At 35.7% G+C, this 27,978-nt stretch overlaps 1 protein-coding gene across 7 annotated transcripts; it reads left to right on the top strand.

The window, feature by feature from the left end:
- Positions 1-5: 5 nt before the first annotated feature.
- Positions 6-27,978, top strand: ZUP1 (zinc finger containing ubiquitin peptidase 1). Of its 7 annotated transcripts, none has more exons than XM_078370759.1 (10): positions 6-227; positions 1,549-2,121; positions 7,570-7,680; positions 9,470-9,588; positions 11,808-11,976; positions 16,411-16,518; positions 16,865-17,030; positions 21,228-21,379; positions 23,174-23,394; positions 27,731-27,978. In XM_078370759.1, exons 2-10 carry the CDS (start codon positions 1,563-1,565, stop codon positions 27,776-27,778), a joined length of 1,653 nt encoding a protein of 550 aa, XP_078226885.1. In that variant the 5' UTR covers positions 6-227; positions 1,549-1,562; the 3' UTR covers positions 27,779-27,978. The 7 variants fall into 7 exon arrangements, with proteins under 7 accessions (XP_078226885.1, XP_002746939.1, XP_078226884.1 ...); XM_002746893.8 differs by having other exon boundaries at positions 16,411-16,599; XM_078370758.1 differs by having other exon boundaries at positions 9,467-9,588.

The raw sequence follows: 27,978 nt of genomic DNA, 5'->3' as shown, positions 1-27,978 counted from the left end.
CTTCCGTGGGACTAAGGAAGTGTGTTTTGAATGAGGTATTGAGGGCTAAGGTGTTGGAAATTCCTAATTATTTCCTCGGTTAACTGAATCTCTGCGTACTGGGAGGGCCTGTCCTCAGTCTTCAGGCCGGGAGAGGTATTGGACGCCGCGCACGCATTCCTCTGGCAGCTAGGACCAAAGGGAAAGCCTAGCGGACCACAGTGTGGCAGCTGCTGGCCCCCCGGCCGGTAAGAATTGATGGTCCCCTCCCTCATTCCCCAGGCCTAAAGCTTTCACCTATTTAGTGCCCGTTAGTTTCGTGTCCCTGGCTTGGGCCTTTGGCGCGGAACGTTTGTCAGACTCAGCCTTGCGGTATTGTGGCCTCACCTACCACGTACCTAGCCTGGCACTGGGTACCTTCTTGTCTCTCACTCGCTTCCTTCGAAGCATCTGGGTACCCTCTTGTGTCTTACCCGCTTCATCTGAGTCCACGTCCAAATGCATCATTCTGTGTCTGACCGTGACCCAGCAACTGGAAAAGAAGAAACTCCGTGTGTGACGTTGATCACACCTGGGGGGTTGGGGGTGGGAGAACTGCCTTCTAAAATCAGAGACTATATCCATTTGTCTGGAGAGAAATGAGAAAAATAAGGACCATGTAGGGAGGTATTTTAAAGGTACATTTATTAAATGAAGGGAATAGTGTCATTTCTTTTCCTGTTTTTTTGAATTGTCTTTGGCTGAATGATGGTCTGTAGTAGGAAGGTGCTGCCGCCGAGGTGATTGCTTTTTTAAATTGTTATTTCGTAACACTTTTAAGTCAGTAGTCAGTAATTCATTTATCCATAAAATCCAAAAGTAGTTACTGAACCTAGAGAGATGAGATGCCTTACCTAAAATGATGAATCTGAAATTATTACCCAGTTCTCTTGACTCTGGAATAAGGGCTTTTTTTCTACGATACCACTTCTGCATTTATTCTTGGGGTTGAGAGTACAGGCTGTGGAGCATGACTGAGTTAGCATATTGACTTACACCTTTTTCTACCTGTGGTGACCTGAGTCAGCATTTTTTTTAATGTGTAGAACGATAATAATAGTACTTAAATTAGTTTAATACATGTAAAGCTGTCTAAGTGTTAACCTCTATTATTAAGATGTGCTTTTTTACCCTCAATATAATCAGCTTCAGTGTTCAGTGTTTAGATGTATCAGTTGATAAATAGGTTTCTTTTCATTTTTTCTTACGTGATTTATCTTACCTGGATACTTTTTTTAACGTTATTTTTTCTCAACCTTGGGCCAGAGACATTTTTTGAAATATTTTATTTTTAAAATTACTTGTTTTCATTATTTTGCCTTTATTATTATTTTTGAAACCATACACCTGAAATTTTGGTTGCTATTTATAAATAAGTGTGTATTTGAGGAACAGTAAGTACATTGAAAATTTCTTCATCAAAATAATCCAGCATTAAAGATCAAATGATTGTCTCAAATCGTTTTATGAAATGCATTTTTTCTTCAAATCTTACTTTGAAACTTAGAATAATGTTATGTTCTTTTCTAGCTACTTGTCATACCATGCTTTCCTGTGATATCTGTGGAGAAACAGTAACCTCAGAACCAGACATGAAGGCTCACCTTCTAATTGTTCACATGGAAAATGAAATTATATGTCCGTTTTGCAAGCTATCAGGTGTGAATTATGATGAAATGTGTTTTCATATTGAAACAACTCATTTTGAGCAGAATACACTTGAAGGAAACTTTGAGAGGATAAATACAGTACAATATGGAACTTCAGATAACAAGAAAGACAACACTCTACAGTGTGGAACAGAAGTTAATTCAAGTATTCATTCAGGTTGTGCGTCTCATCCAAAAAATTCAGCTCAAAGCCTGATTAAAGATAGTACTTTAAAACATGAAGCCTTTTATTCAGAGAACTTAACTGAGTCTAGAAAATTCCTGACAAGTAGGGAAAAACAGTCTGACCTGACCGAAATTAAAGGATCTATTTACGAAACAACGTATAGTCCTCCCGAATGTCCTTTCTGTGGAAAAATAGAGGAGCATAGAGAAGATATGGAAACTCATGTGAAAACAAAGCATGCCAATCTTTTAGACATTCCATTGGAAGGTAAAGTTTTTATTTCATTGTAAATTATTATAAGTTTACAGCCTGAAATTAATATGTGTTATTCTAAAAGTTGGTTTGTAAGTCGGATTACTACAGATGTGTTTTGAAATCCATTTTATGTCTATAACATTTTTCATTTGCCATTATTGAAATATAAAAGTACATTATGGAAAAGAATGTTGCTGCAGATATAAAATGTTTCAGCTACATTGACAGTAGTTCTAGAACTTTCTGTCTAGTTTCCAGAGATACTCTTTTTGTTGTCACTAGCCCAATAGCATCTCATCTGGACTATCCTGAACTCTCTGACTTTGCATTGAGTTCTAGTTTGACTTCATTATTTTGTTATGAATAGTCTGTTAGAGACTATTATAGTCTGTTAGAGAACAAACTTTGTGTGATATCAGTTTGTTTAAATTTGTTGAGATCTGTTTTATGACTCAAGCCACGATCTATCTTGGTCATGTTCCATGGGTACTTGGAAAAAAGAAGTGTATTCTGCTTTGTTGGGTGGAATGTTCTATGTATGTAACTAGATCCTGTTGATCATGCTCAGATTATTTATATACTGCTTATTTTCTATAGTAATACTTCTAGTAGTTCTACCAATTTTTGAGAAAGGTTGTTGAAATCCCTGATTATAATTGTAAATTTATCTGTTTTCCTTTCAGCTTTGTCAGGTTTTGTTTCATGTATTTTGAGGCTCTGTCATTAGTGTATACACATTTAGGATGTTATGTCTTTTTCTTATTGTTGAACTTTAAGAATTTGTCAGGCCAGGTGTCGTGGCTCATGCCAGCAAGTTGGGAGGCCAAGGTGGGCAGATCCATTGAGCCCAGGAGATCAAGACCATCCTGGACAACATGGCAAAAGCCCATCTCTTAAAAAGAAAAAAAAAAAGCCAGTTTTAGTGGCATGCATCAGTAGTCCCCGCTATTTGGGAGGCTGAAGTAGAAGGATCACCTGAGCCTGGGAAGTGGAGGCTGTAGTGAGTACACCACTGCACTCCAGACTGGGTGACTGAGTAAGACCCTGTCTCAAAAGAAAAAAAATTTGTTCTGAATTTTGGATACAAGTCCTTTTTTGGATGTGTATTTTGCAAATATTTTCTCCTAGTCTGTGGCTTGTCTTTTTATTCTTTCATCAGTGTCTTTCATGGAGTGGAATTTTTTAATTTTAACAAAGTGCAACTTGACAATTTCTTCCTTCATGGATTTTACTTTTGGTGTTGTGTCTAAAAACTGCCAACTTCTAGAAGTTTTATAGTTTTGCATTTTACATTTAGATCTATGATCCATTTGAATTAATTTTTGTAAAGGATATAAAGTCGTATCTACATTCTTTTTAATGCATTTCTCTATGAAATCAGTATCTTTTTCATATAGTTATTTTAATTTCCTTTATTATGAAGTGCATGTTAGGTGTTTTGTATGCTTGAGTTACATGGATTTTTTTCAACTATATATTGTCAGATATTTTATTTAGTTTTTTTCAGCTGCTTTAAAAATATATTCTCAATACTAATCCTTCAGCTGTATTTCATAAGATGTTGTTTGTCCTTGAATTTTGTGCAGTATTTGAATTTTATTTTTGCTTTCCATGTATTGTCTAAAAAAGTATTCTTTACTCTGAGGTCAAAAAAGTATTCTCCTATATTCTAAAAATTTTGATATTTTATATTTTCACTGTTTAAATTTTTTTCTGGAGAGAGAGAGAAAGAGTGTGTGTGTGTGTGTGTGTGTGTGTGTATACGTGTGTACATGTGTGTATTTTGTAAAGTTGGGATCTAATTTTTAGTTTTTCCCTGTACAGAAACCAGATTTATCTTTGATTTACATAGTATGGTTTCTGTCTTTTATTACATTTTCATATCTGTGTGGGCCAGTTTCTGGTCCCTTACATCTGCTTTATTTATCTTTGCGGCTTTTGTTCCCTTATTACACCACCATTTTAATAACTATTTTGTAAAATGTCATCAACATCAGATAGGACAGTTTTTCCCTCGTTCCTTGTTTTCATTATCAAATTAGACTTACTGATTCTTTTGAGGGGGTTAGAACCATATTGTCAAGTTTCGTGAAAACTCTGTTGTAATTTTGTTTTAAATTAGATCAGAGTACATCTCCACATTACTTCAGGTCATCTTTTGCATCCCTTAATAAAATTTGGTATTGTTTTTTCATTGCACATTTGTGTTAGCTTTATTTCTATGTGGATTATAGTTTCTGTTGCTTCTGTAAATTAGAGGTTTTCCCTTCTAAGAAACTTTTGCAGTTTTATAGAAGCATTAGAAACATTATAAATTTGTATAGATAGTTAAGGTATCTAATCTTATTAAACTATTACTAATTTTATTTTATTTTATATTTTTTGAGACAAGGGCTCACTGTGTCACCCAAGCTGGAGTTCAGGGGCATGATCGTGGCTCACAGCAGTGTGGACCTCCTGGGCTCAAGTGGGTCTCCTGCCTCAGCTTCCCAAGGAGCTTGGGACTATAGGCCTGTGCCACCATGCCGGCTAATTTTTTTTAAATATTTAGTAGAAAGGAGGTCCAGCCCTGTTACATGGACTAATCTTGAACTCCTGTGCTCAAGCAGTCTTTCTTCCCCAGCCTCCCAAAGTGTCAGGATTGCAGGTGTGAGCCACTGTGTCTGGCATAACTGTTACTAATTTTAATACTTCTATATTAATTTCCTTGAGTATTCTAAGTAGATCATTTTATTATCTGCTAATAATGAAAATGTATGGATTTATGGACTGCTGCAAAGAAAAAAACAAGTGTATTGATGAAAAATGCCTGACAATCCTTTGCTGAAAATGTTTCCTGTAAGTTTCTCAGGACCAGTAAACTGGTGAATTATGGTAGTCTTATGAGTCTGAATATTTAGTTGAGTTTCAAAAAGACCTGTTGTCATTAGAAGTACAGAAGTGGAATCGGTAGATAGTTGGATTTAACCAACGTTCAGTTATAGTATATGGAACAGGTGAATTTGCAGGTGATTTTAGGAAATTATTATCATATAGAGAAGATGCATGGAATCTAGGCTGGGAATTAAAGAAAAACATGAGAGTGGTAATGAATGACAAAAAAATAGAGTCTATATATTCTCTATAGGAGGTTTTGGTTAGGTCAAACACTTTTTAGAGTGGTGTAATTTTAAAGTGACGTGGAAGGATAGGTGGTCAGAGGTGATATTTGAATTTGAGATGTCAGAGGTGGTTCACTTATTAGTAATGACTAATTAAGGGTATAATGTTGTCATTCAGTGGATAAATTAGGGTGAAGGAAAAGATCGTTAGAAATGAAGGCATAGAACTATCCCTATGGATACTGAAGTTGCTAAGAATGATCATAGCATAAGGGCTAGGAAAAGAAGGTTTTGATCCAGGTGCTAAAATTTTTAGTAAACGAAAGGAGTATCTAAGACTTCAGAAAATACTAGGCACTAAGAAAGGTAGGTGATGCCATATTATGGTGACATGAATTATTAGAAAGATGGTAGTTAAAACAGGTTCGACACTGATGAAAGAGAGCAAAGGCGGTGCCTCTTCTACTTCTAGGGCCCTGAATTGTGAAAGAAAAATTACCTCTGTGTTAGGGGGCTATAGGAAAAGTGATGTGTCATAAAGCAACCAGATTTTAGTTAAGTCAGGAAGGTGAAGTGAATATTCAGAGAAAGACTGTGTGTATAGAGAAGCTGACTGATGACAGACGGTATTTCTGGAGGGCGTCTTGGTATCTGTTAGGAGAATAGGAGGAGTAATATCTTGGGTCAGATTAGTGGATGTCCTTCGGATAAAGATGGTTAAGACACTGCCACCGAATAATTAGATTAGATTCATTGATGGAACAGTGTTGGTGGTTATGTCAGCCCTAGATGACTCCATTGGATGACGATGGCTAACCTCTGAGGCTTAGTTTAGATTCTGGTAGTAAAAAAGGTATATAGGGTTATGAAGTGTAGTGTGGTCTAATGTTGAGGAAGGTTGGTAGTCACTTCAGGCCAGAAGGCATAGAGGGATTGGCTTGCAGTAGAGTGATGATCAACGAGATAAAGGCCTCCTTGGCCTTGGCTCTGGCTGTAAGGCATTTTATTGTACAGAACTGTCTGAAGGACTTGTCTTATATCCCCCAGCATTATTTATGGATAATGTATACCATTATTTCTTAGTGCAGCTTTTAGAAATATTTCCTGAGAACTTCTTGAAACTTCATTTTTTTCTTGAGCTTTGCCTTTTTTTTTTTTTTTAGTGTTTTCATTTTTTTCCTCTTTCTATTTTTGTTTCATAACTTTCTATCTTGGTTTCAAAGATTCGGTTTCCTCCTTCATTTCAGTGAGCATTTTGAACATACTTATTTTACAGTTTATTATGGATTACTGTAGCTCCATTTCTTCCCAGGTAACTTTTTCAGTTTGTAGCTTTCTGGGCTGTTTTTCTTGGCATTGCAGCTTCCAATGTGCTTAGCAATTCAAATTTTAGCATTCATCTGTTATGGGAGTTTTTTATGATCCCTTCCCTGTGATGCAGTTTGATGGTTCCTTCACCCTGGCTGTTCACAGTCTCTGCTTTCAGACCAGGCCTTACATATATGGATTGCTCTGTGCTTTTACTCTGTGTATATGCACAATTTTGGGTCCTTCTTCTGTGTCCCTTATCCACTACGTCTTGGTCTTATGGAAGTACCACTCTGTTCCTGGCAAGCTAGACCTGTTGCCTGCAGTGCTATGTGATGGATGCAGCTCTTTAATCTGCTGCTCCTGGGTAGACAGTACGACCCCAATTACCAGCTTTATGCTAGATGTTTAAGTTCAGCACCTTACCACTCAGTTTGGTGGGTGCTGAGAATTTAGCCCTAAAAACCCATATCCAGACTGGCCCCTACTTACCACTTTGGTTTTCCTTTCTGTTTCTCTTGTTTTGAGTACAGATCTGAATATTTATTATATTTCCTTTTTTTTCAAGTGCTGTGAGAGATTTGTGCTGTGCTCAGCCTTCTATCTTGACCCTAGAAGTAGAAAAATAGCTTTTAAATTCACTACAAAGAGCTTTTACTTATATAAGGTTAGCAGGTGGTAGACAGTCTTTGACATGGGGTGAAAAATCTAAAAGTTATAAAAATAAAACCAACTTGGCTGGGCATGGTGGCTCATGCCTATAATCCCAGCACTTTGGGGATGCTGAGACAGGAGGATTGTTTGAGACCAGCCTGGACAACATAGTGAGACCCCATCTCTAAAAAAAAAAAAAAAAAATTTAGCTGGGCATGGTGGCACATGTTTTTAGCACCAGATACTTGGGAGGCTGAGCTGGGAGGATTGCTGTAGTAAGCCATGATGGTGACACTACACTCCAGCCCGGGCAACAGAGTAAGACCCTGTCTCAATAAAAGAAAAGACAAAATTAAAATTAAAAAATAAAAACAACTTAATTATGTCTCTAATACAGACTGTGATCAACCACTCTATGATTGTCCTATATGTGGGCTCATATGTACAAATTACCATATTCTTCAGGAACATGTTGACTTGCATTTAGAAGAAAACAGCTTTCAACAAGGTATGTTTACATATTTAAAGTTAAAAATATCATTTAATTTCTACTTTCTAGGACACATATCTAATTTTTATATTTGTGATATGGAAAAATATTTAAAAATACATCTTTTCCTTTGAAAGTGTTTTATTTACAAGTTGAGGCCATTCTTTAGCAGCTAGAAGTCACTGATTATTGTATTTGGTCAGCAAAAATTGCTGAACTAGAAAACTGCTATATGGCACATAAAATTTTACAGATGCATGTGAACTATATAACCAAAACATCTTTAAATGCATCTTGAGCTGCTTGCCCCAGCTTCTAAATGACTTTATTGTGATTCTGTAAAAGTTTTCCTTTCTCCCCTGTGTTTTTTAATAGTAGCATTGAGTAATCATTATGGTGTCTTAGAAGTGGAAAAATCCTATATGAGTTTTAGAAGTGTATTGAATGAAAATAAAAAGTAGATTCCAAGAGAAACCAATTGTGTTTTACCCTATTTCAGTTTTTTCAGGTACATAGATAGCTTCTATTAAGGCAGAGGGCTTTAGTGTCCGATGTCAATGATCCTAGTACCAGTATCAGTGTTCATGGACAATGTTACTGCTCATTCAGCTTAACCCAAAGATGAGATTATTGGAGCAAAGATGGACAAGTTCCCTGCTCTGGTGGTTTCTGAATGCCTGGTAATTCTTACTCTTAATTATGATAGACTTTGTATGAGCACATATATTATACTGTAAATCTACAGTGGGTAAGAGAAAAAGATAATGGTCTAAGTAAATCACTGCCTCAGGGGACACTAAACATTGATTGTGACTTGTATATCCCCAAGGATAGAAGGGTGACCAAATAGGAAGATGTAGCAGCAGTTGAGAACTTTGAAAGTAAAGGAAGAATATTCAATGATAAAATTAAACCATCAGGTCATGGGGTTAAGGAGACAAGACAGTGATCAGAAGTCACTGACACATGGATCTGGGAGACCCTGAGTAGAGAAGATACAGGATGAGATGTTGCAAAGTGTTGCCATTTTGGGGGCCAAACTGTGATTAACTTATTATCTAACACCTGTACTTTGTAAATGTGTATTTTTATGTTCTTTATTATTTTTTTCTCCCCTAGCATTTCTTTGAAACATTAATCTGCCTTAGTTATGTTAAGGAGCATCAATGAAATATCTTACTTCACCTTTTAAAATTCTGGTTTCCTCAGTAAATAATAATACCTACTTAATAAGATTGTTATAAAGATCAGATAATATAATTAATGAAAAGTGCTTGTCACAGCTTAAACACTCAGTGAGGCCAGGCGTGGTGGCTCTAGCCTGAAAGCTCAGTACTTTGGGAGGCTGAGGTGGGTGGATCGCCTGAGGTCATGAGTTCGAGGCCAGCCTGACCAACATGGGGAATCCGTCTCTACTAAAAATAAAAAATTAGCTGGGCATGGTGGCGGGCACCTGTAGTCCCGGCTGCTTGGGAGGCTGAGGCAGGAGAATCACTTGAAAATGGCAGGCGGAGGTGGCAGTGAGCCGAGATTGCATGGTTGCACTCCAGCCTGGGCAATAAAAGCAAAACTCTGTCTCAAAAAAAAAAAAAAAACCCACTCAGTGAATATTAGTTGTTTAGATGGAGGTTATTTCTTACCAAAGCAGTTGTAAGTTTTACTGGATTTGTACTCAGTTACATGGCCTCTCAGTATTGAATAAATGGCAAATAATAGCATTTACTCTCTTTTAAAAACATGTATTAGATAATAAATAATATTTGATTGCAACAGTTATTTTATTCTGAACGTTAAAAATACTTAGCAGGCATGGATAGAGTCCAGTGTTCTGGTGATCTGCAATTGGCTCAGCAGCTTCAGCAAGAAGAAGACAGAAAGAGATCTGAAGAATCAAGACGAGAAATAGAAGAATTTCAGAAGCTTCAGGTACAAAGATTAATAACAATTTTACTATTTTGATTTTGTAGAGTTATTTTTCAAATATCCTTTCAGGACTCCAGTGTAGTATTTTGGTCTTTATTAAAAAAATTTATTTATATATGTTCATAACAGCCACCTTTTATAAATACTCATTCTGGTCAGGCACAGGGGTAATCATTTCACGTGTAGTATCTCAAAATCTTTACAACAGGCCGGGCGTGGTGGCTCACGCCTGTAATCCCAGCACTTTGGGAGGCCGAGGCGGGTGGATCAGGAGGTCAACAGATCGAGACCATCCTGGTCAACATGGTGAAACCCCGTCTCTACTAAAAATACAAAAAATTAGCTGGTCATGGTGGTGCATGCCTGTAATCCCAGCCACTCAGGAAGCTGAGGCAGGAGAATTGCCTGAACCTAAGAGGCGGAGGTTGTGGTGAGCCGAGATCGCGCCATTGCACTCCAGCCTGGGTAACAAGAACAAAACTCCATCTAAAAAAAAAAAAAAAATCTTTACAACAAATTCATGAATAGGTTATTTAGACCCATCCCCCTCCGTTTTTTTCACATGAAAAAACGGAGATGGAGAATGGCTAAGTAACTTCCTCAGTGTCAGGCAGCTGATTACTGGTAAAGCTTGCATTCAAACCTGTATAACTTGATGGGACAAATTAGGAAACTGAGACTCAGAATTTAAGTGTTTGTGTAGATGCTGGGAAGTGAAATTTATACTTAGAATTAATGTCACCTGAGTCTTAAATTATTTTTCAGATTGCAATTTCAGGCATTTAGAAAGAAACATTTTCAGGAAAATGCTTTTTTTAAATCATATTTGAGGCTTCATTTATCTAAGGTGAGTGATATTACCTGTTGGACTAAACTGGCAGCATCTGTTATATTTTTAATGCATTTAAATTTTTAATGTCTGTTTCTCCTTTTTTCAATCCTAATTTGTAGACCATAGTGTTATTTGTGCTAATAATGCTCATAGATTTTGTTGGTGGTGGTGGTTGGTTGTTTGAGATGAAGTTTCGCTCTTGTTGCCCAGGCTGGAATGCAATGGCACAATCTCAGCTCACTGCAACCTCCACCTCCTGGGTTCAAGTGATTCTGCTGCCTCAGCCTCCCGAGTAGCTGGAATTACAGGTGTGCACCACCATACCTGGCTCATTTTTTGGTATTATATAGAGACAGGGTTTTACTATGTTGGCCAGGCTGGTCTCAAACTACTGACCTCAGGTGATCTTCCCAGCTTGGCCTCACAAAGAGCTGGGATAACAGTCATGAGCCACCATGCCCGGCCTATTGCTCATAGTTTTTAAATGTTCTTTTTCTAGTGATAATAGGATAGTGCATAAACAAAAAAGCATGCAATTGAATAGGTTCGAAAGTGTTCAGGTAAACAGGTTTGTATATTTTGGTACTTCTCAAAGCTTTTAATATACTAATTTGCATGTACATATCACAATTTTCCCAGACTTATTTGACCTCTGTCTTTTTTTCTCAGATATCTCACATGGGTATTGTTGCTTAGAATGTGCTTTAGAAGACCTAATGTAGGATCTCTTTTCTCACTGGTGACTCACAATAATTGCAAAATAGGAAAGAAAACTGGCTTTTCTTAAGACTTTTATGCCTTTTGTAATTTAGAACATGATCAATATAAAGTTTCCAATATTTAAGGAGGTCATGTAACTTTGCAAGTTAATCATTGATCTCAAAAAACTTTTCTGTAGTAAAGTTTCTACAAAAACTTTTTCATACAAAACTTATACATACTATTTGAGATTCTCAGTCCAGTGTACAAAACATAGTTCATTTACTTTGTGAAATGACTGACTAAATGAATTATGGATTAAGTAGGCCTTTGAGGACTAGCCTGGGAACCAAATAATAAGGACTGACAAGTTTCCTTGAGAAAATGAGCAATGCATTCAGAACTCTTCTGCCTTTCCCAATACCTGTGGTAAAAAGATGGGATCCTCTGCTTCCGCTACTATAGAAAAGCAAGTATCTTGGCTCCAGAGATTGATTATAAAGTGGTTGCTTATTAAGTCAATAATTCTGTGTGTGTGTGTGTTAGTTTTTATAAAAATCTTTAACTTGTGTAAAGTCTATAAACCAGAATGTTTCAACATGTTTCCAAATAAATGAAATTATAGTAAATTTCCATCCTCATAGAGGTACACAGATGTAAAAATTAAGTCATTTATTTTTATGTTCAATAGAGACAATATGGTTTAGATAATTCTGGAGGATACAAACAACAACAACTACGAAATATGGAGATAGAAGTAAATAGGGGAAGAATGCCTCCGTCTGAATTTCATAGAAGAAAAGCTGATATGATGGAATCATTAGCTATTGGTATTGATGATGGAAAAACAAAAACTTCTGGTGAGTACGTAAACATCAGAGTCATAGTTTTAATATTGCTTATACCACTGAGGTAATAATCAGAATCATGTTAATTTAGCGTAATTTTCATAATCCATGGTTTATGTAGTTATAGGTAAGACTGTGTGCAAATAAAAAAAAATATTGTTTTAAAACTTGTGAATTATTTTTACAGTAAATAATTCACTTAAAAATTTACTTTTTTATTGTCTTACTTGACATTTAAAAAGCTGTGTTCTAGAGAGTGCTGTCTAAGAGAAATATAATGTGAGCCACATATATAATTTTAAATTTTCTGGATCCACATTAACAAAAGTGAAAAGGAACAGATGAAGCTAATTTTAATAGCTTAAACCAATGTATCTGTGATATTATTATTGCAACATGTAATCAGTATTAAAAACTATTACTGAGACATTTTACATTCTTTGTACATTCTTCAAAATCCATTGTGTATTTTCTACTTTATAGCACAACTCAGTTGGGCAGGCACATTTCAAATTCTCAATGGCTACAAAAGGCAGGTGGCTATTATATTGTGTGCATTTTTGGACACTAAGAGCTCCATATACATTGTATCATTTAACTCAGACATCCTCTCCTGTACTGTTAAATATTCCAAATGAGGTCACTGTTGCTTAAAGAGGTTGTAGTGACTTTGCCAAAGCAAGGTTACACAGCTGGTTATTCCTAATCAAATCTGCCTTGCCCCACAATATGACTTTTTTTTGACAAGTATTAAAATTTTTTTCTTTATATATTAGTATATTAACAGACTTTTTATGGAAATAGCTTTGTTACTGCCATCCAGATTTTTTGAATCTTAATGTTTTACCATATTTACTTAAAGGTTTTTAAAGCTTCAACACCTTTCGTAGAGATTCAAAGCCTTTTATGTACCCCTTCTCTGATTCTAATTCATTATACCCACAAGGGAACTATTATCCCGAGTTTGGTATTTATCAATCTCATACATGTTTTAGTACTCTTACTGTGTATGTACATTTCCATAAAATATTTTGCATATGTTTATATATAAATGGGATAAAACATGTATGCTGTAAATTGTTTTGCTCAAATATATTGGTTCTTGGCAGTTCTGCTTCATTCATTTTAGCTGCTGTATAGTATTTCCTTGCACGACTTGTAGATAACTTGTTTTCATATTGATAAACATTTAGATTGTTTCCAGTTTTCTACTCTTGTAATTTATGAACATGTGTCCTTCAGGAGTTTCTTTAGTATTACATCCAGAACTGGAATGCTAAGTTAAAGGACATGCAGATCTTCAACTTTGTTAAGGTTATTGTAGAATTGTTTTCCAAAGTACTTGTAATCTACATTCACACCAGTATATTTCACACATTGTATGGTGACACTTAAATTTTTGCTATTCAACAGGTTATGATATGATTTATGTTTTAATTTGCATTTCCTGGATTACTCCTGAGTTACTTTCCTCTTGAATGAGGAAAAATGTTCTCTTTTTTTTTTTTCTATTGTTTATGGGGTTGTTTGTCTTTCTTACTGATTTGTGGGAGTCCAGTAAGTATTCAGGATACTATTCCTTCATTAGTTATATGAGATGCAAATATCTTTTTCAGGCCTATGGTTTATATTTAAATTTTATATATAGTGCCTTTAATTAGATGGAAGTTTTGAATTTGAATATAATCAAAGTTTTTAATATTTCTATTTATTATTTGTGTCTTAAGTAACTCCTCCCTCTTTAAGATCACAAATATATACCTTTATGTTTTCTTCAAATATTTATATTTTGCATTTCATATTTTTATTTTTAATCTACCCAGAATTTATTTGTATGTGTATGTTGGGGGAGGGAGGAGAGAGAAGATAGGAATCTGATTATTTTCTCCTTATTTATAACAGTCCTTATAGTAAGTACTTATTATGCTTAATTATGCTTATTTCACTACCATTTATTGAATATATTTCCTCCACCTATTCTAATACTATATATTATAGATTTTCATATATCCATGAGCCTGTTTCAAAAGGCTGCCTTTATACTTCTTTAGGGGTCTCCATGTAAAAAAGTTCTTGCTATGGCATAGGGCATCCTCCACATATGTGATATGATTTGTTAGGATACAGAAAGAAAATATTAAATATATCTGTAAGAAAGTACACTGCCCTGTAATATAGAAGTGATTGATTTAGCGGCAGAGATTTTTATTTTTTTTTTATTTATGCAAGTGTTCATTGAATCAGCTGTCATTTAAAGAGTCTTCACTTATATACTGCAATCTTGTTATAATTTTAACAATAGAATGTAATCTAACTGAAGATAAATTTACTTTGGAAAATATCTAAAGAGATTTAGGTGCTAAGGAACAAAAAGTACTTTGTTATAAGGAAATTTCCCCCTACAGCAGTTGTATGATATTGCTAAGACAGTGTGGCATTCCATCTGATATGTAATATATATACTAAAATGTACTAGAATGTTTATTACTTTACTTTCTATTTTTTCTGTCCCTCACCCCACCTCATTCTTAAAGGACTGTTACAAATCTTGATCTCTTCATTCAAGTCTATGATATTGAAGTCTACATTTAGCTTTCTTTCTCTGATTTCCTAGGGTACCCGTTCATTCCATGCTATAACATTTAGTACTCAGTTATATATTATTTTAATTGTTTTTTTTTTCTTGAATTCAGATCTTTATAAGTTCTTTGAAAGTGGTTATAGTGATCAGTATTTCTCCTTTTCATGGTACAGGGCACAGCTACAACTATAATAATTAATTGTTTTATTTATTGATCTTTTATTGTCCTTCTTAAAGATAAAAATTCATTTTCTTATAGGAAACCATTTAAGTAAAAGGAATTTATTGTCTTTAGTGCCACATGCTATGAGAAAGTATGGGGCATATAAATAAGATCTCCCTATCTATAAGCCTCGCAGAGTCTGTAGAGTATAATAAATGTACACAAAGAACTGTAGTACTCTACTGTGACTGAGTGTGGCTAGTACCTTGGGGACACAAAAAATAAATGCAATTGGGTGTTCAGAAAAAGGGTTAGAATCAGAAAAAGAGTCTATGAAAACAGTAGCATGTGAAGGATCTATAATTTTAAAACATAAGGAGAGTATACTAAAAGCAGGAAAGGGACGGACTCAGATGTCCCTTGTCCTAACACCTTGTTTTTCCATATTATAGCACTTGTTATAGTTGGGGTCCATGACATTTCAAAGGATAGTACCATATTTATCTTTTTGTCCTTAACACTTACGTAGTGCCAGGTGTATAAAAAGTACTTAGTTGGCCAGGTGCAGCGGCTCATGCCTGTAATCCCAACACTTGGGAGGCCAAGGTGGGCAGATCACGAGGTCGGGAGTTCAAGACCAACCTGGCCAATATGGTGAAACCCTGTCTCTAGTAAAAATACAAAAGCTAGCTGGGGGTGGTGGTGGGTGCCTGTAGTTCCTGCTACTTGGGAGGCTGAGGCAGGAGAATCGCTTGAACCTGGAGGTAGAGGTTGCAGCGAGCCAAGGTTGTGCCACTGCACTCCAGCCTGGGTGACAGAGTGAGACTCTTGTTGCAAAGAAGAAAGAAAAAGTACTTAGTAAATACAGAGTTTGAAAATTTAATTTAAAAAACTGAATTTAAACTCCATGGGTCAAATTATGTTTAACATGTTCAGTTAGGCCACAGCCAAAATTATGGCAAGAAGAGTGGTGTGAAATAAAGGTAAGTCAGTGGATAGCTTTCTATGGACTTTATATCACATAGATTAGAACTATTCTAATACGGTTTATAAGGCTGTTAATAAGAGTCCTAAACCAATTGTTCTGCCTTAAGGAAAGTATGGTTTACTACCTTCTGCTGTCTCAAACAAATTCATCTCCCCAAATGGCAAAATGGAATATGCTACTAAAGGGTTGAAATTTAGGGTATTGGAGTTTGGGATATGTTTATTATTCATGAACAGTAAGTCAAGAGTTTTTAAATGAAAACGTGTATTCTCATGCTTTGATAATTGATTCTGCAAAGTAAAATTTTAAATTACAAAAAAATTAAAACTATAGGTAATAGGGAGCTATTAATATTTTTTGATTGGGAGCAAATTGATTAAGACTGAGTGGTCTCCAGCATTCTATACAATAAAATGGACAGACAAGAAGAACATTCATTCAACAGTTGTACTTTATGTGCTGGTCCCTGCAGATGCAGAAGTGAAAGATGCAAAAAATTTCCATTAACTCTAATAAATAATATGCTAGTGTTAGGAAACTTGGATTGTAGTAACAAGAAAGGACACAAACTAAGGTTATAGCAATAAGAAGGTGAAGAAGATGGAATTGACAGTGTTTAGATATGGAGGATGAAAGAGAGGTTGATATTAAAAATGTATGAGATAGCCATATAAAGGTGATAACAACTGCTTCTAAATCTCTTTTCTACTTTAGGAATTATTGAAGCACTTCATAGGTATTATCAGAATGCTGCCACAGATGTGAGGCGGGTGTGGCTTTCTTCGGTGGTGGATCACTTTCATTCATCTTTAGGCGACAAAGGTTGGGGTTGTGGTTACAGAAATTTCCAAATGCTACTTTCATCATTATTACAAAATGATGCTTATAATGATTGCTTAAAAGGTATGTGAAATCTAGTACTCTGAACGTCTCATCTGATAAAATATGTATGATATGAATGATATAGCACACATAATTAATCACTTTAACAGTTAGTGGATATTTATATAGGAAACCTGAATTCTGATTAGAGGAAGAGAAGGTGATAGATGTCAGGAATAACTGTCTTAGAAACTGTGAAGTTTCCCTAGTACATGATACACTGCTAAATGATATTACTTGGTACTTTATTAACAGTCATGTAACATGTTTGCTTTTATAATTTTAGGTATGTCGATTCCTTGCATTCCAAAAATTCAATCCATGATTGAAGATGCATGGAAGGAAGGTTTTGATCCTCAGGGGGCCTCTCAACTTAATAACAGGTTACAGGGAACAAAGGCCTGGATTGGAGCATGTGAAATATATATACTCCTGACCTCCCTAAGGGTAAAGTATGTACCTTAAAACCTAATTAAATGTTATTACCATATCTGGGAGTTTTGTTTTTTAAAATTTTATTTTTTATCAAAGAGATAGTTATAAAATAAAATTAAGTAGCACTGAATTAAGTAGCAGTGAAAACCAGCAACCAATTCCCAATTGTATGCTCTTTTCTACCCTCAAGTCCTGTCTATGAGGGGCAACTGTCACTTCCATTGTTTTTAAATGGTGTGGTTTCATAGCTGTTTCTTGGTCTATGCGTTTTACATATTGTCTGTTTTAATATCTTCTATCTGTTTACCTTCAGTCCTTCTAATATGATTAAATCTTAGTTTTTGTTAAAATCAGAGTTTACATCATTTTATAAAGTCAGATTTTATTACATGATTGTATAAATATTGCTCATTGCTGATTTTGTTTGCTAAAATCATTTAAAATTTTTTCTGGAGTTAATAATTGTGTTTCTTTTTCTCTTTTACTATAATACTTGACTGCATCATGGCCTCAAGTTTTTACACTCTACCTATCATGTAATCTGAGGCTCTCCTTACTTTCAAACACATCCTTCTTGGAGCATTCTGTCTTCTTTGCTCCCATCTGGACTTTTTGCCTTCTAGATCTACAGCTATTATCATGTAGCATTTCTTCACTGTTTTTTTGTGGATTTTTATTTGATTTTATGTCTCTTTCTCTGTCTCTTTTTAGATTACTACTCCCTTTTGCTCAAGCACTTCTTTCATTCATTTCCTGAGAAAGGGTGCCTAGTATTATTACTTAAATGATAGTTTGAATGGCTATATTATTCTTAATTCTAAAATCATTTTCACATCAAATTAAGTTTCCAGCCTACTGATGTCTAGCAATGAATATTACTATTGAGATGGTAAGATGTGATCTGATTCTCATTTTTAAAATGTGTAACCTATTTATTTTCTATGGAAGTTTTTTCAATCTTCTCTTAGCCCATCATAATTTCACAATATTATGAATTTCACCATGGGGTGTAGGCTTTGATTCATTGTGTTGGGCATTTGTTTTTCTCTTTGAATCCGGAATTGTGAATTGTCTAAGATCTTAGTTAGTTCCATCTAGGATAGTAGTTAAGAGCTTGAACTTTGAGCGAAACTGCCTAGCTTGATTCTATCTTTCCTACTTACTAGCTGAATGAATGCACTTGTATGTTCCTAGTTCTACCATGGACAAAAGAAGGTATTAATAGTAGACAATTAAATGGGATAATAAAGTGCTTAGAACTGTGACTGGCACACAGCATGACTTTGGAGGTTAACTATTATTGTTTGATAACTATAATCTCTTTGTTTTCTTTGTGGAACTATTGATAGTTGGCCACTGAACTTCTCCTTTTTTTTTTTTTTTTTTTTTTTTTTTTGAGACAGTTTTTGCTGTGTTGTCCAGGCTGGAGTGCAATGGCACAATCTTGGCTCACTGCAACCTCCAACTTCCTAGATTCAAGCGATTCTCCTGCCTCAGCCTCCTGAGTAGCTGGGATTACAGGCACCCGCCACCAAGCTCAGATAATTTTTGTATTTTTAGTGGAGATGAGGTTTCACCATGTTGACCAGACCAGTATGGAACTCTTGACCTCAGGTGACCCACCTACCTCAGCCTCCCAAAGTGCTGGGATTGCAGGCTTGAGCCACCACCACCCCCAGCCTGAACTTCTTTACCTTCTAAGTTTATCATGTCCCTTTTTAAAAATCTTTGCTTTTTGTTTTATTTTCTAGATTTACTCAACTTTATCTCCCCACTACTGTATTGAAATTTTTATTTTGACCATTATATAATTTTAAGGAATGATTTCATAGCATCATTTTCTTCATGGTTGCAAAACTTTTTCCAATATTTTCTTTCTATTGCCTGCATTTTTCTGTTTGTTCCATGTTAATTTATTTTCATGTCTGTTTATTTTAGTCTTTTCTATTTTGAAGGCTTTCTTTTAACTTTTGGAAATCCTTAGTTGTCCATTCAGAGAGTGAAGAATGAAACATTAAAAAGCTAATTAGAAGTGCTGTAGGATTGCACAGAGCTTGCAGATTAGCAGACCTAATTAAAAGTCTTAGGTGGAAGGTTACTATTTGGTTGGGGAACTCTCAAATACCATTATATAGATAAATCTTTTCTCAGAAGTTATCCAGAGAAGAGTTTTTTAAGTCTCCTGCCTAGAGTTCCTGCATTAGTGGAGGGGCGAATTGAGGTATGATTTGCCTTTCAAGCAAACTTTGAATTAATCTCATATTTTTAGCTTTTCTCAAACCTTGTGCCTCTAAGCTTTCAGCCTCTCTCTGATTTTGAAACATATAGTCTCCATTTTCTTTTATTTACTTTTACGTGTTCTCTGTGCTCCTTTCCATTTTCTGAAAATGTGAGCTCTCTTCCTGTCTGTCCCCATTCTCTTTGTCCTTGGGTGTTTAAATCATTATTTCCTTCAGTATTATGTCATTGGGCTAAGAGGAAATAGACACAGATGCCTGTGATCATGTTTAATGGAACGTCTGCCTTTATAAAGCTTTATGGCTTTACGTTTCCTTTTATGTTTGTTTCTTACTTATTTAAACAGTATATCACATTGTTTTTACCACATTAATTGATTAGATTCAAAGGTAAAAATATTTCTTTCATTTATAAAGAAAAACTAATGTTTTATGTATGCATAATAACTTTCTTGAATTATTTAAAGAACAATTTTAATGCCCTCTAAATTTATTTCTGCTTTTCTCCTTTTTCTTTTTGCCAATCTATTCACACTTTCAAATTGTATCTACCCTATCATGTTCTGAGTTTTAAAGTAATTTTTTCTTCTTTTGAGACAGAATCTGTCTCCAGTCTGTCACCCAGACTAGAGTGCAATGGTGTGATCTTGGCTTGCAAGCCCTGCCTCCCAGGCTTAAGTGATTCTCATGTCTCAGCCTCCTCAGTAGCTGGGATTACAGGCACATGCCACCACACATGGCTAATTTTTTATTTATATTTTTTTTGTATTTTTAGTAGAGATGGGGTTTCACCATGTTGTCCAGGCTGGTCTCGTGCTCCTAGGCTCAAGCAGTCCACCTGCCTTAGCCTCTCAAAGTGCTAGGATCACAGGCAGGAGCCACTGCACCCAGCCATAATTCTTGTTCAGCTTCTTTCCTGGTACCTTAAATAATTTAGCAAGCTTTTTTATTAATATATCCTGAATGTGTTTAGTAGTTATTTACATGTCTTTCTGTTGCTCTCTATATGATTTATACTCTGTAAGGTACTGCTTAATTAGTATTCTAAATATAAATATGCAAACTGCTAACCCAAAACATTCTTTTTACTTCTAAACAGTTTATCCAGAAGTGTATTTGAACACTTAAAACCCAGTAACCCGCTGTAAGTTACTAGCATTAAATTGCTGAGGCTGAGGTTAGCAATTTGGATGTTGTAGAGATTTTGTTGCTAAGAGAAACAAGGACAGAGTATCTGTGCTGTAGTATAAAGTGATGATAAAGCTATGAAATGCTTTTAGTTGTACCTGACCTTTTAAAAACAGTAGCTGAGTAGTATAAACAGTGTTTCTGGTTAAAAAATTGTTTATTGAAGGGTGACTCCTTCTTGAAGGAAAAATACCACGGTGGTCTGGTGTCAAATAGGAGATAGATGTATAGATGTGGGTACACACACATTTTTCTATGATCTTTACAGGTATTTTCTGTTATAGAGATTTGAGATGCTGACAGGAAAAGTATTTAAGATTTATTTGATATATACAAATGGCTGTTGAGGAATTCAAATCAGAAATCAGCTTCTAACTGATCATCAGGGTTAGAAACTAGAATAAAAGCTATGTCCCAGATTATATGTAGATGACTTTTAAAAAATCAGGTATGGTCACTATTTACTATTCATAGAGATTTTATATATCAGAAAATGTTTGTAACCTTAAGGTTAGTCAGCAGACTTATTATGAAATTATTTAAATAGTTAACTAGTTAGAAGAATAGTGAAATGGTTAAATAGGGAGAATTGTTAAATAGTTAACCCCCACAAAAAATGATAATTTTTTTAAATAAGCAGTAAAAATTTATATTTATTTTTCTTTCTTCCTTTACAGGGAAGTAATGGCTAGAAAAAGTTGGTTCTAACCTAATAATTTGTTATATTTGATAACTATTGAAAATATTTTTAAATGGCCTTTAATTATATATTCTGTCAATTTTTAATAGGTGTCATATTGTTGATTTTCACAAGTCAACTGGTCCTTTGGGTACACACCCTTGCTTATTTGAATGGATATTAAACTATTATTCTTCAGAGGGGGAAGTGAGTTCAAAGGTAGTGTGTACATCTAAACCTCCCATCTATCTTCAGCATCAAGGTTGGTATTAATATAACTCATGCCTGACAATGTTATTTATAAGATAACAAATTGTTGGCCAGGCGTGGTGGCTCACACCTGTTATCCCAGCACTTTGGGGAGCCAAAGCAGGTGGATCATGAGGTCAAGAGATCAAGACCATCCTGACCTACATGGTGAAACCCCATCTCTTCTAAAAATACAAAAATTAGCTGGGCATGCTGGTATATGCCTGTAGTCCCAGCTACTCAGGATGCAAGGCAGGAGAATCGCTTGAACCCTGGAGGAGGAAGTTGGAGTGAGCCAAGACTGTGCCACTGTACTCCAGCCTGGAACAGAGCTAGACTCAATCTCAAAAACAGACAAACAAACAAACAAAACCAAATTGTTGCTTTTGGACAGGTTAACGTTTTTTTGTGTGTGTGACAGAATCTCATTCTGTTGCTCAGGCTGGAGTGCAGTGGCACAATCTTGGCTCCATGCAACCTCCACCTTCCAGGTTCAAGCGATTCTCCTGGCTCCTAAGTAGCTGGGACTATAGGGGCATGCCATCACACCCAGCTAACTTTTGTATTTTTAGTCGAAACAGGATTTCACTGTGTTGGTCAGGCTGGTCTGATAATACCAAGGAGTAATATGACATTAATCTGATTTTCAGAGCTACTTTGACAGTACAATACTTTCTTAAGTAATTAAGATTGATATTTCTACAATACTTTCTTGAGTAATTAAGATTGATATTCCTGACATCTTCAGGACCTTTTGCACTTGTTATTTTCTGTGTTTGGTTCACTTGTCCTTCATTGTTCATTTCTTGCCTTCTTGGGTCTTTACCTACGTGTCACTTAAGTGAGGCCTGCCCTGACCTTACCTTATTTAAAAGTGGACCTCAAGGCCAGGCATGGTGGCTCATGCCTGTAATCCTAGCACTTTCAGAGGCTGAAGCAGGATTGCTTAAGCCCAGGAGCTTGAGACCAGCCTGAGTGACATAGTGGGAATCTGCCTCTACAGAAACAAGAAAATTAGCCAGGTGTGGTGGCACACGCCTGTAGTCCCAGATATTCAGGGGGCTGAGGTGGGAAGGTCACTTGAGCCCTGAAGTTGGGGGCCATAGTGAGCCATGATTCTGCCACTGCACTCCAGCCTAGGCAGCAGAGTGAGGCTGTCTCAAAAAAAGTACAACTCATCCCAACATCCCATTACTGTCATTATCTTCACTTATGTACCTTGTTTATAGAGTATCTCTTCTATTAGGATGTAAGTTCCAAGAAGACAGGCACATTTGTCTGTTTTGTTTGCTGTTATATTTCTTCCTACATGGAGTAGTACCTGGCACATAGATTCTTGGTAAATTATGAATGGATGGTTTGAATTGACAGGAATAAGCAGAATAATGTTAAGAATTTCATTGTTTAGGAATACAAATTATAAGAGATTAAGCACCCCCCACTGATATTCTAGTATTTATAGGTTTATTTTTGTTTACCTTTTGGAATCATGAGAGTTTTGTTCTAGAACAGTTTGTGTTCTTTCGTTTGAGATAATCTGAATAAGAGAGATCAAGGGATTGGGAAAGGAAAAGTAAAACCTATGGCAGAATAAAAGCAGAGTTTTTTGTAATGAAGCCTTTAGAAAACTAAAGTTAAATGAAGAAAAGTGAAGTAGCACTAAACTCTTATGTCTTAGGAGAACTCAGATACATATGTGTCAGAGAGTCTGACTGTATTATATGCTCACAGTATATATATAGATACTATTTGTATAGCTGTAAATATATATGACATATATATAACTTAAAAAAAAATCTTTTGGCAGGTCACAGTCGAACTGTTATCGGAATTGAAGAGAAAAGAAACCGAACATTATGTTTACTAATACTTGATCCTGGATGTCCTTCTCGAGAAATGCAGAAATTATTAAAGCAAGACGTAGAGGCTAGCAGTCTCAAGCAACTTCGGAAATCTATGGGAAATTTAAAACATAAGCAATACCAGATAGTAGCAGTAGAGGGTGCTCTTTCTCCAGTAGAGAAAGTTGTAAGTATCTAAATATATGTGAACTCTGAATGACACGAACTTAAAAGTTTAAAACTTTTAGTTTAAAATCAGTGTTATCACTTTTTTCTTATTCTTTCTTTCTTTTTTTTTTTTTTTTTTTTTTTTGGAGACGGGGGTCTCACTCTGTTGACCAAGCCTGAGTGCAGTGGCATGCAATCTTGACTCACTGTAGCCTTGACCTCCTAGGCTCAAGTGATCCTCCTGGGTAGCTGGGACTACAGGCGCATGCCACCACACCCGGCTGATTTTTGTATTTTTTGTAGAGACAGGGTTTTGCCATGGTTCCCAGGCTGGTATCGAACTCCTAGGCTCAAGCAATTTGCTCCCCTCAGCCTCCCGTAGTGTTGGGATTACAGACATGAACCACTGTGCCTAGCCCACTTTGTATTCCTTAGCACCTTATTCTGTTTCATTAAGTTGGAAACACCATTTGATTTTATATTTTTTTAATTTCTGGAATGAACATATTTTTATTTGAAATGATACTTTAATGACTTTCTATACTTAGAGTTTCATAAAAATGTTCAATTTTATAATATTTAATTTTTGATGTCAGGTAAGCGATGAATAATGTTAACACGTATAGTAAGAAAACCTAACTTAATCCAAGGAGATCTAACTCATATTGGTCTTATAATTATGGTTTATTAAAATGTGATTCATGGGATTCCTAAGGCTCTATGTTATGCACTTGGGCTTATTGGATATTCAGAGTTGTAAAATTTAACTTTATTAGAATTTCCTCTTGTCTTTATTCCTTGCAGTTAAGTGATGAGTACAATATTATAGAAAAATTCCTAGGAATTGAAAAACTTCCACTTGGTATGAACTGAAGCAGTATGATAGCAAATCAAGTCTAGAAAATGCATAAGCCCTAAATTAAGGGGAAAAAAAAGCTCTAAAAATACTTCACATTGATTTATTTCCCTTTAAAGAGAAAACAGACCAAAGTGAGACAAACAGTTTTGGAGAATAATAGGATCATGGCGGAAAGGACTATAAGTTTTTGAAATAATAGAGCTAATCTTTTCAGCCTTATAACATGCGATATAAAGGCAAGGATTTTTTAAAGAGGTTCTTTAATTTACTTATGATACAATGATTGTAATGATTTAAGTATAAACATTGCATTCTTTTTTTAACCCTATCATTAATTTCTCCAGATAAAGTTAGAGGTTTATTTTAATTACTTTAAAATAACAAGATGGTTGCTCACCAATGTACACATTGAGAGCATTTTGTACATTAATTTTTTAACCCTATCATTAATTTTTCCAGTTAAAGTTAGAGGTTTGTTTCAATTATTTTAAAATACCAAGACACTTGCTCACCAATGTACACATTTGAGAGCACTGGTGTGGTTAAATATTACTATGGTGTATTGCTGAACATTTTAGTAAGCTGTTATCTTTCTGGTTTTGGAAATGGAGTCATTTGTGGGGGTAGAATACTAAAAACGTGCTTTCTGCACTGTGCATTTGATGTTCTAGTTTTCTGAGTCATGGACAGTAGCTGTGATTTAACTGTAAGAATCATAACCTGGCCAACAGTGTATAAATAACACTGCCAGGTAGAAAAGGAATAATAATAAATATAACAAGATTTTAATTATAATAGATTGAAATAACACTTGTCTAATGCTTGTTCTGTGGTATGCACTATCCTAAGCACGTTAAATATGTTAACTAGTTTAATCCACACAACAGCCCTGTACGGTAGACCCTGTTATTAATCCCATCTTACAAAAGAGGATGCTGAGGAAGAGAGAAGTTGTATTCCTAAGGTAACACATAGTCAGGATTCTAATTCAGGCAGTTTGCATCTGGATCCCTGCCCTATATTGCCTCTTCTGTAAGGACACAAAACCTCATAGTCATGTTTGCTGAGTTTTGGTTTTGTTTCATTTTTTTTTTGAAATGGAGTCTTACCCTGTTGCCAGGCTGGAGTGCAGTGGCGCGATCTTGGCTCGCTGCAACCTCTGCCTCCCAGGTTCAAGCAATTCTCCTGCTTCAACCTCCTGAGTAGCTGGGACTGCAGGTGTGCGCCACCAGCCCAGCTAATTTTTGTGTTTTCAGTAGAGACTGAGTTTCACCATGTTGGCCAGGATGGTCTCTCTCTCCTGACATCATGATCCGCCTGCCTCAGCCTCCCAAAGTGCTGGGATTATCGGTGTAAGCCACTGCGCCTGGCTGTTTGCTGAGCTTTTGTATGAACAATTTCACATTTCTTTTTTAAAAGATACTACATTTCAAAAAATGAAGGAAGTTTAATTCTACTAGTTTAACATAACATTTTTTTAAAGTATCTGTTCCTTATAGTTATTCTGTCCTTTTTTTTTTTTTTTTTTTAGGCGGAGTCTCTGTCACCCCAGGCTGTAGTGCAGTGGTGCCATCTCGGCTCACTGCAACCTCCACCTCCTGAGTTTAAGTGATTCTCCTGCCTTAGCTTCCCGAGTAACTGGGACTACAGGCCCACACCACCACACCTAGCTGATTGTTTTGTATTTTTAGTAGAGACAGGGTTTTGCCATGTTGGCCAGGGTGGTCTTGAACTCCTCAGGTGGTCTGCCCAACTTGGTCTCCCAAAGTGCTTGGATTACAGGTGTGAGCCACTGTGCCCAGCCTTATTCTGTCCTTTTTAACAGTAATTTATACTGTAGGAATTCAGCAAATATTAATGTACCAATTCTTTTGTAGATCATCAGGTGGAAGGCTGCAGCTTTAAAAGACAAAATAGTGATTTTACTTTTATTTCATATTAGTTTTTATAACTCATTTTTTAAAAGTCTATTTCTGGCCGGACGCAGTGGCTCATGCCTGTAATTCCAGCACTTTGGGAGGCCGAGGTGGGCGGATCATGAGGTCAAGAGATCGAGACCATCCTGGCCAACATGGTGAAACCCCGTCTCTACTAAAAATACAAGAATTAGCTGGGCTTGGTGGCATGCGCCTGTAGTCCCAGCTACTCAGGAGGCTGAGGCAGGAGAATTGCTTGAACCTAGGAGGCGGAGGTTGCAGTGAGCCAAGATTGTGCCACTGCACTTCAGCCTGGCGTCCGGTGACAGAGTGAGACTCTGTGTCAAAAAAAAAAAAAAATTGATGGTTTATGGTATCCCAAAATATACATATTTATAACTGCAATTTATGTTTTATTCTTCATTAGTTCTGATCTTTTAATAATCATACAACTATTATTCAAAGAGAGTGATTGGTTTTCAAAACCTTTTTTTTATCTTGGCCACTGTCGTATAATAAACATTTCTGACATAGATATATTTTGAGTATCTACTAATTCCAGACCCTGTTCTAGTTGTTGGAGCACTTACTTAGGTGAAGGGATTTATCTTAGACAGTATCACCAAATGCAGTTCAGTTAAATAATAAGTACAAACTTATGTAATAGCCATGTTTCTTATTTTTTTTCACATTTTTATATGGAGTTTTAAAGTTACCCTACTATATTCTTAATTTTCCATTGTGTAATCCTTGTACTCTCAACTTGATTTAACTTAGTTGTTTTTGTTTTTGTTTTTGTTTTTGTTTTTGTTTTTGTTTTTTGAGACGGAGTTTCACACTCCTGTTGCCCAGGCTGGAGTACAATGGTGCAGTCTTGGCTCACTGCAACCTCTGCCTCCCATGCAAGCGATTCTCCTGCCTCAGCCTTCCGAGTAGCTGGGATTAGAGGAATATGCCACCACGCCTGGTTAATTTTATATTTTTAGTAGAGACAGGGTTTCTCCATGTTAGGCAGGCTGGTCTCAAACTCCCAATCTCAGGTGATCCACCCACCTCGACCTCCCAAAGTGCTGGGATTACAGGCCTGAGCCACTGCGCCCGGCCTGTTTACCTTAGTTTTAATTTAGTGTGGTTTAATATGTTTTGATTTGGTACTCAGCTTGTGAAAATAGCACAAACATTGAAAAGTTTTTTGAAGTGACATATTTAAGGTAATAATGAGAGATATGCATAATTTTCATAAAGTTTCCCTGCACACAGCCCTGTCTTCCTCTAGCCTCCTCTCTGTTTTTATCTGTCTCTGCCTTTGAGCCAGCATTTTGCTTTTGACTCATTATTCCATTAAAAAGTGATATTTCCTATTTCATTCTGTGTTGCCTTTATTTGGAATTTTCTTTGTTTATGGGTTGCCTGGAAAAATGTATATGCCTAATTTCATAAGTTTGAGATTGCAATATTTCTTTAGAAATTTTCATTATCTTGAAAAAAATTCTAAATTTTATTTTTTATATTAAAATGGTAACACATATTCTAATTAGTTGACTTATAGCTTAAGATTTTTTTTTTAATTTCTTTTCAAGGCCAGGAGACAAGCTTCTCAAGTCTTTACAGCTGAGAAGATTCCTTGAAGAATTAAGCATTTCAGTGATTGAGAACAATACTTTGTTTTCTAAATGTTGATATTGAACTACTTAACACAATTGTGAATCTGTGAATTCTCTAAGTACTTAATATATAATTTAATTTCTAAAATGCCTGTGTTAATTATGCCTATCATACTTCATTGTTTGGTAATTATTTCAATAAAATGTCTTGTTTTTGCATTGTG

This window comes from Callithrix jacchus, chromosome 4 (genome assembly GCF_049354715.1).
Source record: "Callithrix jacchus isolate 240 chromosome 4, calJac240_pri, whole genome shotgun sequence".
In the NCBI taxonomy this organism is placed as follows: domain Eukaryota; kingdom Metazoa; phylum Chordata; class Mammalia; order Primates; family Cebidae; genus Callithrix; species Callithrix jacchus.
This window is presented reverse-complemented; position numbering and strand designations above follow the sequence as displayed.

Bases quoted from the DNA above. Each gene is read 5' to 3' on its own strand.
- ZUP1 (XM_008994946.5), top strand. From the start codon at position 1,563: ATGCTTTCCTGTGATATCTGTGGAGAAACAGTAACCTCAGAACCAGAC. The intron at 16,600-16,864 runs GTATGTGAAATC...TTATAATTTTAG, and splicing joins TTATAATGATTGCTTAAAAG to GTATGTCGATTCCTTGCATT. The intron at 23,395-27,730 runs GTAAGTATCTAA...TTTCTTTTCAAG, and splicing joins TTTCTCCAGTAGAGAAAGTT to GCCAGGAGACAAGCTTCTCA.